Here is a 12954-nt window from a genome sequence, read left to right as displayed (position 1 = left end):
GTGTGCTTAAGTGATGCAATATGCCAGGAACGACAGAAATAAATCTTCCTCTACGTAATCTTACTTAACATTTTCAAACTGACCTGAATAAGTGTTTTTATAAACGTATGCAGTGTTTTAGTCTAAAATAAGATATAAGAAGTGATTAAACGCCGATAAATTGAGTATGTTTATTTGAGGTGGTGACGTCGGTCTAGAGACGACAGGGTGAAAAGGACCCCCGCAACAAAATTACGTCAAATTGTAGCGCCTGAGACCAGGTTCGCAAATCACAACGAAAACAGCGTTAGCTTTTGTTCGTTGTTGTACAAAACAGAGCAAAATGCCCAAAGTAAAGAGGAGTCGGAAGCCACCTCCAGACGGCTGGGAGCTCATTGAGCCCACTTTAGACGAGCTGGATCAGAAAATGAGAGAAGGTAGGCCGGTAGAAGATGATGGTCCTCAAACCCATGGCCGTCGGGATTTAGCATTAACGATGTTGTGCAGTTTGTGGCGGTGCAGTAATTTTAACCCTCACTTCGCGTTGTCCTGAACTGTTTACAAATGACCAATTCAGTTTTGTTTTACCACTGATTAGTCCTTGTGTCCTCCTGGGGAAATTACTATTATTATTTTTTTTTGTTGACATTTTGAACATCGATATACTAATGAACAGGCGGAAATTCCACTGGTGGCGAAGCGGCTGTAGCTCAGGCAGATGGCAATGTTAGATGTTTCTGTATTTTAACTTGATTCTTGCATTAATGCAGTCGTAGGTCAAAACTACTGTATGCTAACAACTACTTGACCGTAATATTGTCAACACACAACTGATTTGGGCTTTGCCACTTGGATCCAAATAAGTGAAATCTTAATGTCATTGTATACAGCTGTTAGTGTGCTTCTGTTTTTTATAGAAGAACAGCTGGTGTAAGAATTAATTCTTTGAATTAAAGAAATGTTTTTCTTAGTGTTATGTGGAAGAACTCAACTAATCTTAAGCCCATCCAACACCTTTGAGATGTACTGGAAGTTCATCTGAGACCCAAATCTTATCAATGGCCGACCACTTTTGTCTGTGAATGGGACAACAAATCCCTGCGGACAGGTATTCGCAGAGGAGTGGAGTCAGCATCCCTATTTATATCTAGCCCAAAGAGGCATCTTAATTCCACAAGCCGGTGAAGCATTGATTGCATATCTTCTTACCGAAGTTAACTTATCTCATTTTCCTCTGTCTCTCAGCTGAAACAGAGCCTCACGAGGGAAAGCGAAAGGTGGAGTCCCTTTGGCCAATTTTCAGGCTGCATCATCAGCGGAGTCGATACATCTACGATCTCTTCTACAAGAGGAAAGCCATCAGCAGAGGTAGACAGAGTTTTTACTCTACCTATTGAACTAGTTCATATCTAATGTTTCCGATTTCCTCTTTGTTTATTCCCCCTTTTCTCTTCTGGCTACTTCAAGATTTGATACAACCAGTCCTGTAATCTAGCATGATATATTTGATATCTTCACTAAATTTTAAAAAACAGTTCTTTAATGTTTGAATGATATTTAATCTGTGCAATGTCTGTGATGGACCCTAAAGGATTTGTAAAGTCTGTTAGCTTTTCTGCAAAAATATTTTCCATCTCCCTTCATTTAAGATGTTTATCCCCTTGCTAGAAGCATTTTCCTTTTTTGTATTTTTTCAGACGAATGAAACCCATTTATAGGTATACTCCGTGTACTAGATAGCAAACTGATGTTGTCTTTCTATGTTTGTCTGCTGACAGAGCTGTATGAGTACTGTATAAAGGAAGGCTATGCAGACAAGAACCTGATTGCCAAGTGGAAGAAGCAGGGCTACGAGAACCTGTGCTGCCTGCGTTGCATCCAAACTCGAGACACAAACTTTGGAACCAACTGCATCTGCAGAGTCCCCAAGAGCAAGCTGGAAGTTGTAAGTGTGACATAATTTTTGTGATTCTTGCTAAAGTTGTCAACCTAAAGCATTTTTTAAAACAATCTCAGTGAGAGCTTGTATTAAATATGTGTGAATGGCTTAGGTTGCCCCCTCTGTTTTACAATATTCCTGCTGATGTACAGACATGAGTCAGTACATGAGAAACACACTGCAAAAAAAGCCCACGTTAGAGAAAGTAAACACAATGCTTCACCACTGCACTCTGACAAAGATTTCTCATTCCACCAGATAGTATTTCAGGCTCTTTGATTGGATGAGTGAAGCCTGAATGCCCACTAGTAACTGTGTCAATACTCACTAATCATTGACAGGCTTTGCCAGTACAGGAAGCCACTGTAAAGGAAATACAAAAACATTTTTTTAAAGTTGCAGAATCTTTAGAAACAGGATATTTCTTAAAGGAAAGTAAAAGTTATCCAGTAACCTTCCCAAATGGAGACAGTATGGCACATAGGATGGCCTGTTCATTCATTGTGTGTCCCTGTGTCTTAAGTTCCGCTGTTCTTTCTCTCTGCAGGGAAGGATCATTGAATGCACCCACTGTGGATGCAGAGGATGTTCTGGTTAAGTGCAGTTTTTGGACTGATCTACTTTCTGTTGGCCTTTGGGGCTCACCCAGCCTCCATTTCTCACATCTCCAGAGCAGCATTGTCTTGTTTCAGTCACTTGCATCAGAAACAAATCTCTAATATCTTTAACACAGGGGAGCAAAGGAGAATCCACTGAGAGGGGCCATATTGTATACTTAAATTTGAGGGTTTTTTTTGTATTATTATAATTGCCCTCAACTCCAAAAGTAGGCAGTTATGGAAACTGTTTCTGGATCAGGCCTTTCATTCCAGCTAGGCATACCCACTGTGAAGGTCTTTTTAAATTTGAATGTGTTTCATTTCATTAAAAGGGCTGGGAGGGATATGACTTTTGTTTGAAACGTCATTGTTTTAAACCATAGTGCTGTTTTTTTTTTTTCCATTATTGTTCTTGTAGTCTAATTTTAAATAAAACCATCCTGATTTACTTACTCTCTCACTTTTTGTATTGTATTATGAAAATGTGTGCTGTTTTTTATAAGTGCTCTTCATCTCTAAGCTACTACTCCACTTCATTTAATGGATGTTTGATGATGAATATTTAAAAGGCCGTTGTTGACTGTGGAGTTGGATTTTCACATACTTCATTACATTTAGTTAAATGTCTATTCTTCTTGGCATATCATCCATAAATAGTCAGTTTTTATCTTTAAGTGGAAAGGCACACTTGTTTGCGTCATGAGTCAAACACACAGATCTGCCCACTCACTCCCTGCATATTATTGTAAAGAGTGAACAGTACTGTTTCAGACATTTTCTCGTGTCATTCAATTACTATTTCCTCTTCAGTCCGACACCTTGCCTTCTGCTGCTCCAGCAGGCCAATTAGATGTTTTCACAGATACGCATGTATTATTCATGACTCCTCAAATGCTCACACATCCGTCATCACCACAGTGAGTCACACAGACACGAGTCTGTCTGAGTATTTGTTGTTTAATATTTAATGCTGATCTGTAGGTTGGATTGGTCTGTTTCTTCCAGTATCTCACAGTGAGATCCAGCATAATCATCACGATCACCTGAGCTCCGGTGTTACCCAGGCATCCACACACAAAATAAATGGATTCAAATAATTTAATGGAATTAATGAATATCATCAACATTACATGAAAGCATCAAGACATTCACAACGTGCTTTATTAAAACCACTGGCAACGCTGCCATCGTACAGGGCTGGAGCGACCACGACGCCCCCTCGTGATGAGATACAAAAGGTAGACATGATATGGCAACATAAGGACACTGAGTGACGACATGTTAAGCACACTGTGGTATGGCTTCTTCAGGTTACATTCACCTTTTTGCATTAGAGGAACAATAACTAAAAAATTACATCAGAGCAGAAAAATGTTATTCAAGCAGTAAAAAATAAAAAGACACAAATGTGGCAAAAAAAGAATCATAAAGCCCAAAATGCAGTTCAATAAAGTAATACAGTAGGTGGAATTAAAAATGTGAGGTTACTGTTAACAAGTAAAAGAATAAGCCTTAAAATGAAAACTTGTCTTGTTCGTACAGTAGTAGGAAGGACAGCAGTCATGATCCCACATTGTTTGACCTTTTCACATTAAAACCTTGACCATGCAGTACAGTTACAATCCTAGATACACAAGTTCAGCTCCATCACTGACGCCACAGAATTATTAGGAACAGTAAAATCTAAAATACTCTCAAAGGCCCATGTAACAGAACTTTAAACAGAAAGGTTTTGTACTTGTGAAATTCCTACAAAGAGGAAATCTGGGCGTACTCAGCTAGTTTTTTGTCTTGACGCAATAAATATAGAACCGTTGAGTTTGATATAGTTTCATAAATATAGGCAGCTGTCCTAACTCGAGTGTCAAGCTTAGAGTTTTGCGTTTGATGGCACGGGAAGTCAAATTTTCCCATAATAAAGTCTATACAAACATAACATCACTGTCTCAGCAACATCTCCACAGCATCTTCCTCCAAATATAACAAAACAGAAATATCAATACGGTGATTCACCCCGGCACAAGACAGTCTCATGCTAACACCACAACACCACAACACTCTCACACAACTGTAAGACAACAGTGAAATTCAATACATTTAGGTTAAGTAGCTTTAATGCTCCTGACCGAGTGAGTAATATCCATGAAAATGCTCGCCAGCGGCTGATATCGACAGGTTTTGGCTGCTGCTGGCCCTATGTGGGGTGAGTGTGCGCGTGATGACGTTACTTCTCTTCACATGCAATATCAACGTGGAGCCGACTGGGTCCAATTCACACAGCCAATACACTCTCTCATGCACCACAACCTCCGGGGAATGTTTACTCTGCACTCAAAGGTCAAATCTACTCAATCCAACATCTGTTCTCTATTCGGAATAAAACTGGAGATTCATCCATTTCTGCAGGAATGTGGCTTAAATTGGAATCACAAAATAAAAAACTTAAAGTGGAACAGAAATAATAATTAAAAAAGATAGACTTCAGAAAGGTTTTGGCCTTTGGAAGTTGTGTGGCATGTTTCAAAGAACGAGGCATGTCACAAAACCGGCTGTAACAAGCCTGCATGGTGCTAGTAAGGTGTCATGGACAGATCCAGAGAATCATCTGTTCGCAGCAGGCAGAAAATGTGTGAGTTTGTTTCAGTGATCCTGAAAAACATGTTTACATGTAGCTGATATCATAGCTGACATAACTGCTCAGTGAGCACTGGGTGTTAACACAGAGCTGTGATTGAAACCTGTTAGCGGGTCGCCTGAGGTCAGAACAGCACTTACAACACAAAGACAGCCATGTTGGATTGAGTTTTGTAAGATCAAGTGCGTGTGCGTGTGCGTGTGCGTGGTGAGGAGGTTTGAGGGGACTGACCTTAAACAAGCAACATTTTCCTTCAATGGAAGTGAAAAACACACACAAATGACTCGCAGGACAATAAGTAGAGCTGACCTTCGTCCGCTCTGTTATGTGTGTTTGTGAGTGTCCACATGCTCTGGAACAAATAAACGCAAGTAAACACTCACTGACATTCACCACTTGCTCCGTCTCCTTTTTCCTGCACACAAAGGAAAGAGCAAGACGAGAGAAAAAGACAGCAAGGCAGAGAGAGACTAAAGAATAACCAGTTCAGAGTTCGTCCTGAAACTAAAAGACCTTTTTAAGATCCCCTTTGGTCCAGGAACCAAAGACGTCAAAGATGATTTCTGCTAAAACGTGTGTGGGAATCCTCCTCCCAGTATAATATTAGATCTTGTAAAAAACGCTGGTGGTGTAGTTAAAACTAAAACAAGGAGCTGCCGCGCTGCTCCCAGTGGCGGGTCGTAGATACTGCTGAGTGATGAGCTGGCTGAGGTAGAGCAGTATCTGGCTGTCCTCCTCACCCAGCCCCAGCTGCTCCTGCAGGAAGCAGCGCCGGCGGCCCTCCACGACCTCGGGTCCCTCCGTGAAGCTGACCGGAAGGTGGAGGTGGTGGGTGAAGGTAAACAGGAAGGCCCTGGCTGCCAGACGACAGAGCGTGCTCTGTAAGTGAAGAAAATAGGTGGACCCACGGCGGATGTAGGTGCGGTGGTCAGCGATGTTGGCAAGGAGTTGGCCATGATAGGGCGGACAGCGCAAGGTCTTCTGGTCTGCATCTAGGATGGAGATGTAGCGACTGTAGCGGGACAGCGAGTAAAGCATGCTGGAACCCACAGGGGACGCTACTCTGTACGGGACAGATAGACAGACAGACAGGGAAATTCATATTTTTCCAAGGAGGATTATCAGGTTCATCACCATTTGTTTTGCACATTTGCAGTACTAAGATGTTGTTCTTCAGTAAAAGTAGCAACACAGTTAAGAAATACTATGTTACATGTAAAAGTCATGCATTTTAATATTTATTGAAGTAAAAGTACCAAAGTATTTGCATAAAATATACTTAAATACTAAAAGTAATAGTACTCAATATGCAGAATGACATATTTGAGAAAGCTGTACATTATTGGATTATAACACATTCACCTGTAAACAGTGATTAAACTACTATATATAGTTGACCTGCTGGATATCATCATCATTTATTTGTTTATTTTATCATTTCACTTAAACTGCAAAGTAACTAGTAACTTAAGTTGTTCAATAAATAAGGTTATATAAAATAGCAGAAAATGAAAATACAAGTACAATCCTAACCTTCAAAATTGTACAAATAAAGCACTGTACTTGAGTAAATGTACTTAATTACTTTCCTCCAACGCACATTTGAAGTCAACCATAAATACAGCCTGTATGTCCAATTCTATCTTTATGTTCCATTTTTTATAGCCATGTTTGGTCCAGAACTTTGCCACTGGAGGGCAGTGACAAAATATGAGAGAGTTAACTAAATCTGCACATTGGATATATTGGATATATAATATATGAATATAAAGATTTGTCTGAACAGATATTAATTATAAGCCAGGGGTGTAAAGATGGAGAAAAAACAGTTTCATGTGTCACAGTGGCGTCACGATTCAGTACATTTTGGATACAGCTAAGTGCCTTTAGAATTCTCATTGCATTTAATTTCTCATCTTAAATGTACCTTTAAACTCGTAGGGGAATACTGTGAGGCTCTACAATCAAGTGGTGGAGGCTGGCTTCCCATCAGTGTCTAACAATACAGCATTTTTTTATAAAAGCCAGAAGTGTAATTCTTTGGGGAAACTGGCAACCCACTCTGTCGTAAGAAAGATGAGTGGAAGTGAAAAAGATTCCAAGGACAGACGTTAGGCTTGAGGTTTGGCAGCTGAATAGCTGGTTGTTTGAGTCATCCAGGACTGAGTCAGAGCAGATGAGTAACAAGTGCATTTAAGTGTGATACAAACTACAAAGAGGAATATACCTTTGTTCAACTTCACATTGATGGAGTGTCAAGCTCAATGTTTTAATAAATCTATGTTAGTAACATCATCATTGGTGTAAGAAGGTCCGGTCGCAGGTAAATGAAAGAGTAAAATGGGACTATTTACAGAGACCCGTCTCCACCGCTTCATCCCGGATCAAGCTGCTGCACTTGATGGGCGGACCATGTTCGGAGTGGACAGAACGCAGGATTTTGTTACGTATGATGACAAATAAATAAATATATCACCTTGCACCATAAATGCTTAAAATATAAATTAAAATTGGACATACCTTTGTAATCCAATGAGTTTCCACCTCTGCAGATCAGTAAGGGCAAAGGGACACGACAGCCAGGCTTGAACCATTTCTCCACACTTTCCAGGACCAGGCACAAAGAGGGCCAGAGCAGCAACCAGTCGGCGGACTCTCCCCTCGTCTGCTCCGAGCACCACCAGGGTTCTGCCGCTCAGCAGACACCACAGAGCTTGCATGGCAAACGGGTACTGCCGCACAAACCTCAAGGCTCCCTGTCCAGCCCTCTTCCTCTGACGCAGGGTCACCACCCCTCCATAGCCAAGAGGTGAGGCAGCCCGATCAGACCCAGTAGAAGCACTCATGGTACAGTCCGACCCATCCTCCACTGAGGTACGGGAAACTGCATCTCCAAGGGGGCCCACAGGCAGCTCCAGCCCAGCTGCGGGGCTATCTAGGCATGCAGAACCCACCGCGTAGTCGTCTTGGAGTGGGAGTAGGGCCTGAGGCTCCTGGTTGACCACTAAAGTTTGATCATGTTGTAGGTTGGAGTTTTGGCCAAGGCGAGGAACCGTCTCTGGGGCAGAAGCCTCGTAAAGGAAACCCTCTTGGGCCATACAGCATGCTGTTTCTATTGGAACCAACAAATCAGACTCGATCTCACAGGCCCCATCGGTTTCAACCTCACACTCATCCTCCCTGCCTTCCAGCTCGGACATCACCTCCAGCAAAGACACAGGTGTCTGGTCACCCTCATCCTCCCCAGCAGTGGTCTCAATATCCTCACTGCTGCTCTCCCTCTCCAGGTCAGTGTTCTGGTCAGGATCAGGGGTCAGGTCAGAGTCAGGATCTGGACCTTCTGACGTCATAGCTAGATTCTGTTGTCCCTCGGCTTGACCCATCCCGCTCTTATCGCTGCTAAAGCTTCCTTTGGTTTCTTCCGAGCTCTCCTGGGTCTCCAGGGTCTGGTCGGAGGGCGAGGACTCTAGATGGCTCTCCACAAGCCCAAGCTCAGACTCTTGGGTATGGCTGGTCTCAGAGGCTGGGTCCAGAGGATATGGAGGCTCCAGAGCATCTAGTTCTAGAGGTTCTGGTCCTAGAACAATAGGAGGTGGATTTAAAGTGAGTGTAAAGTTATCTACAGCGTGGTTCACAGCACAGAATGGTCTTAGTGTTCCCCCTTCATCTTCATCATCTCTGAGGTCTTCCTCAAACAGGAAGTTGGTAACTCTTAGTTTCTTGCGTAGCGCCCTATCCAGGCGGCGTGTGTGCAGGTAGCTCAGGTCACCCCGGAAACTCCTCTCCGTGTCCTTCAGGAGCTCTACAGTGGCCTCGTAGAAAGTATTATCACACAGCTCTTGCAGGGTCTTCAGGCGCTTGTCGAAACACTTCGCAGACTTAGCTTTGATCAGCTGCGGCGTGTAGGACGGCCTGCGTTTAACGCCCTCGTCTTCCTCCTCGTCCACTTCTTCTCCTCCTTCATGATCAGTCTGACCCTGCCCTTCCTCCCCCTTCTCCCCTTTGTCACTGTAACTGAAGGGTTTGGCAAGTTTGGCATATTTTTCTAACAGCTTCTCACACTCACTCACGCACTCTGTGATACACTTCTGGCAGGTGACGGCGTGAAGATCTCGGCGGGGACGTTGATGATAGGAGCTGATCTGTCTCAGCAGGTCTCTGTGTTCATAGATGCTCTTTTCCACGTTTGCGAGCTCGTTGGCCTTTTCCACAGCGTGAGCGGAGTACATGCTCTGAGGCCCTGCCTCTCTCTGCAGGCCTTCTTCCCTCTGCAGCACAGAGTGAGTGTACCTGAGGGGAAGAAAACAGAGTTACTGATTCACATATGTATAGCGCATTCCTCCACCAAGACCTAACAGTCCCCTTTAATTCAACAGGCCTAATATTATATAAAAAAAAAGCCTATTTCCGATTAATGGGGTCTATTCTGGGCCGAGACTCATCCTCCATCCAAGTTTTGTGGAAATCCATTCAGTAGTTTTTTTGTAGTTCTGCTGACAAACCAACCAACCAACAAACGGACACGGGTGAAAACATAATAGATATACGTCAGCGTAACTGAGAAACCACAACACAAGGGAAAAAAGGGAACATCATGAACTGTTACATAAGGCTTGGTGTTTATTAGCCAGGTATGTTGTTAGCCATGCTAGCAGCACTATGGATGGCAGGGCAATCCCTGACGTTTCCTGTACAGTCACAAGCGGGTTCACATTATTGGCTTTTATCAAGAAATATCTTGACAACAATTCAATAGATCACTATGAAATTTGGTAAAGATATCCATGCTCCCCAGAGGATGAATCCTAATGACTTTGGCGATCCCTCTGACTTTTCCTCTGTCAACATGAAGTTTGCATTTGTGGCTTTGAGCGAAATGTCAAAGGATGATGAGGCTAAAATTATGTTACTTTGGTTTATTACCAAGTACATCCAAAACTAATGACATTCCCATCAGCAAATGTTAACATGCTAAACTAAAACTGTGAAAACGGTAAACGTTAAAAGACCTTTTAATCATCACTTTTGGCAATATGAGCATGTTAGTGATTTATCTAGGAATATGCACCATATGAGGATATTGTAAACTGAAGCAGTAAAGCTTGTAAAATTGAGTCTGACACAGTATCCCTCTACCAGACAGTAAGCAATTGGCCAATAATAGTGCAGTTACAGGAGCTCTCCCTCATAAAACTTCAGTATTATTTGATATTGTACCTTGGTGCACAGGCCATAAGAAACTGCATTTAAAGAAAGTACCAAAACCAAACCTAAATCCTCTGAGCCCTCATGGAAGTTGCTCACTTTAAGTTCAGTTAGTGATCCTTATTTGTGCTTTTGGAAATGTGTCCAAACTTTTGATCAGTGTTCTTAATTTGGTCTTCAAATTTTACCGACATGTAAGAAACTGAAATAACCAATTACAGATCAGTTTGACAAGAAGTCCTACAGCCATGCTAGTACCTCTATGAAACTAACTGCTTTGAGCTAAATGCTAACATCAGCATACATTACCACAAACTAACTGACACACGCAAATCCTTGGAGTCTGGTGTCTAGACGTACAGTCAAGCTGCTCTGTATAGTATATAGCAGTGTGCGATACACAGAGGACAGTAAGTGTGAGGTAGGGGTAGGGGAGAGGGGCCAAAAGCAGATTTCTGCTCAATGACTGATTAATCCGGCCTATTCATTATTTACCTAAATAATTCAACAAAATATTTGAGAGGATTCATGTTAAAATATGAGATTTGGATTTGATAAACTGTGGAATAGCAGTTAAAAACTTGAAGTTCTTACTCCAGGTCCCGGAGCTTCCTCTGGAGCTCCTTGGCAAATGCTCTCCGGTTCCCAGACTTCAGACACTCAGAGGCCTGTGAGAAGCGGAGGGACAGCTCCTGAAACTGCAGCATGATTTTCCTCTCATCTGCTGAAACGTAGGCCATGCAGAACGGTCGCACAAAGCCCCTCGCCTCCAGGTCGTAAAGGGTAAGGTGATGGACATAGGCGAACGCCCCCTCCTTTGAGTCGCCCAGCACCACCCTTGAGTCCTCCACAAAGCTGAGCCTTGGGTAGCCTGTGCCAGGTGGATGTCCCACGAAGGAGGCCTGGTAGTCCACCGACATGATGCGCAGGGAGAAGTAGTTGAGATCAAAGGTGCCACAGACTTTGGGGTCATCAGGGATGGTGAGGAGCGGCTGAGGGCCCACCTGCTCAGAGAACTCAGAGATGAGGATGAAGTCTTTGGTGAACTTGGCGTAGGAGGTTTTGGCCCAGGGGTTGGAGTCACAAGGTGGATGGAGAGGAACAGAGAACTCCTTGGGGAGATCCCAGGGGTCGGGACTTGTCTCCCCATATTCATCCTCTTTAGTGAAAGCCACCACGTCAGGTGAGCCTATCATAGTGGTGTTGTTGAGCAAGGCATGAGAGACACAACACACAGTGCAGCACAGCTAGCAGTCATAAATCAGCTGTCAGAGCACTGAAGTGGAGGCCAGCCACATAAAGCACAGTCAGACTGTCCCTTCTGCGGCACATTTGTTACTGAGGTTAAAATAGCTGTTGATTCTGGGGACCAGAGAGAGAGAGAGAGTCCACAAAAAAAAATTAAACTGGTTATATAATTTAAAGGGGATCCCAGAGCAGAGTGGGCCCAGAAATACAGCTGTGTCCCTACAGGAGCCAGTCCACTGAACAAGAGTGCTGATATTTGTCAGATAAATTATGAATAACCAGTGTCTGCTAACAAAAGCAATTATCCTGCGCCAATCACAGAGTCCGGACAGGCATCAGACCATTAATGCTGTGCAGAGAGAAAACCCATAAAGCAGCATCAGTGCAGCGCTGCTCTCCTGCTGCTCTTCCTGTCTTCATGCGTGGCGTCCATCGCGGTACTGTGTCCTGGGATAAAATGCGGGACGTCGGTGTGCCAGAGACCGCGTTAACAGACAGAAGCGATATACATGTAATTTTCACATCCAGAGACAGACGCCATGTTTACCCAGCTGGTTGTAGTCTTGTCAGGTGACCAATCCACCACCCCATCTGGAGAAATTCCACCCTAAAACAAATATTTGACATATTTTTCTAGGCCGACTGTACGTTATACTTGATGTGATCACTAAGACTTTTAAGTCACTTAGTCATTCATTGTCAAGCTTCCAGTTTAGGTGGACATGTACAGGGTTTTAGAAATAGCTCATAGAGGTCCCTAAATACATCTTGACATGTTTTATTATGTGGATTTTATTCATAATGTTTATTTAGGTAGCAGTACTGTTATATTTTCTGCAAGATTTATTTAAGTGGAACATTTCCATGGGTCCTGGCGCTTCTCTAGAAATAAAAAACAAATAAAAAAATTCAATAATACAGAGCTACATAAATATCTAAAACCTATCTCCAAACATTGTCACAATTTTGTCACTTAGTATTACATTACATGCGCTTTTCTTCTACTGACTAAATTCTTGTGAAATCACAGACTTGTAAAATATTTTACATTTATTTCACACTGTTTTATTTCTATAACTGATGGCCTTTTCAGAGCTCTCTCCACACTGTAAGGATCAAATTTTGATGGAGCAACTCTAAATAATGTATTTAGCCAAATAGCATTCAAATGTATTACTAAACAAAATGAATATTTTTTTAAATGTAGAACTGCTTAAACACCTAATTCCCAGAGGACATTATCATATAATCAATCTGTTTGTGGTTTGTAGACGTTCAAATGGCAAAATGAAAGATTCTGATTTAGGGTGGATTTTCTCTTTGACACTATAATTCAACAACTATCTACA

General features: G+C 42.5%; 2 protein-coding genes across 2 annotated transcripts; one reads left to right on the top strand and one right to left on the bottom strand.

Moving 5' to 3' along the window:
• The first annotated feature begins 229 nt into the window (after window positions 1-229).
• Window positions 230-2965, top strand: bud31 (BUD31 homolog). The gene is made up of 4 exons (XM_084371217.1): window positions 230-416; window positions 1225-1347; window positions 1758-1924; window positions 2466-2965. Exons 1-4 carry the CDS (start codon window positions 323-325, stop codon window positions 2514-2516), a joined length of 435 nt encoding a protein of 144 aa, XP_084227343.1. The 5' UTR covers window positions 230-322; the 3' UTR covers window positions 2517-2965.
• A 541-nt stretch (window positions 2966-3506) lies between these two features.
• smcr8a (Smith-Magenis syndrome chromosome region, candidate 8a) lies at window positions 3507-12145 on the bottom strand. Its single transcript, XM_084372114.1, has 3 exons — window positions 10952-12145; window positions 7673-9442; window positions 3507-6215 (listed from the first exon to the last, which is right to left on the bottom strand). The coding sequence occupies exons 1-3, from the start codon at window positions 11551-11553 to the stop codon at window positions 5756-5758; spliced, it is 2832 nt and encodes a 943-aa protein (XP_084228240.1). The 5' UTR covers window positions 11554-12145; the 3' UTR covers window positions 3507-5755.
• Window positions 12146-12954: the final 809 nt, after the last annotated feature.

This window comes from Pagrus pagrus (assembly GCF_965226575.1).
Source record: "Pagrus pagrus genome assembly, chromosome: 13".
NCBI classification, from domain to species: Eukaryota; Metazoa; Chordata; class Actinopteri; order Spariformes; family Sparidae; genus Pagrus; species Pagrus pagrus.
The sequence above is the reverse complement of the archived record's forward strand: the minus strand, read 5'-3'. Positions and strand labels throughout refer to the sequence as shown.

What these genes read in the sequence shown, in the direction of transcription:
- bud31 (XM_084371217.1), top strand. Translation starts at nt 323, where the DNA reads ATGCCCAAAGTAAAGAGGAGTCGGAAGCCACCTCCAGACGGCTGGGAG. An exon ending in GGATCAGAAAATGAGAGAAG is followed by an intron (nt 417 to 1,224) that starts GTAGGCCGGTAG and finishes TCTGTCTCTCAG; the next exon opens with CTGAAACAGAGCCTCACGAG. An exon ending in CCAAGAGCAAGCTGGAAGTT is followed by an intron (nt 1,925 to 2,465) that starts GTAAGTGTGACA and finishes TTCTCTCTGCAG; the next exon opens with GGAAGGATCATTGAATGCAC.
- smcr8a (XM_084372114.1), bottom strand. Translation starts at nt 11,553, where the DNA reads ATGATAGGCTCACCTGACGTGGTGGCTTTCACTAAAGAGGATGAATAT. An exon ending in AGGAAGCTCCGGGACCTGGA is followed by an intron (nt 9,443 to 10,951) that starts GTAAGAACTTCA and finishes TCTTCCCCTCAG; the next exon opens with GTACACTCACTCTGTGCTGC. An exon ending in AAACTCATTGGATTACAAAG is followed by an intron (nt 6,216 to 7,672) that starts GTATGTCCAATT and finishes TGTCCCGTACAG; the next exon opens with AGTAGCGTCCCCTGTGGGTT.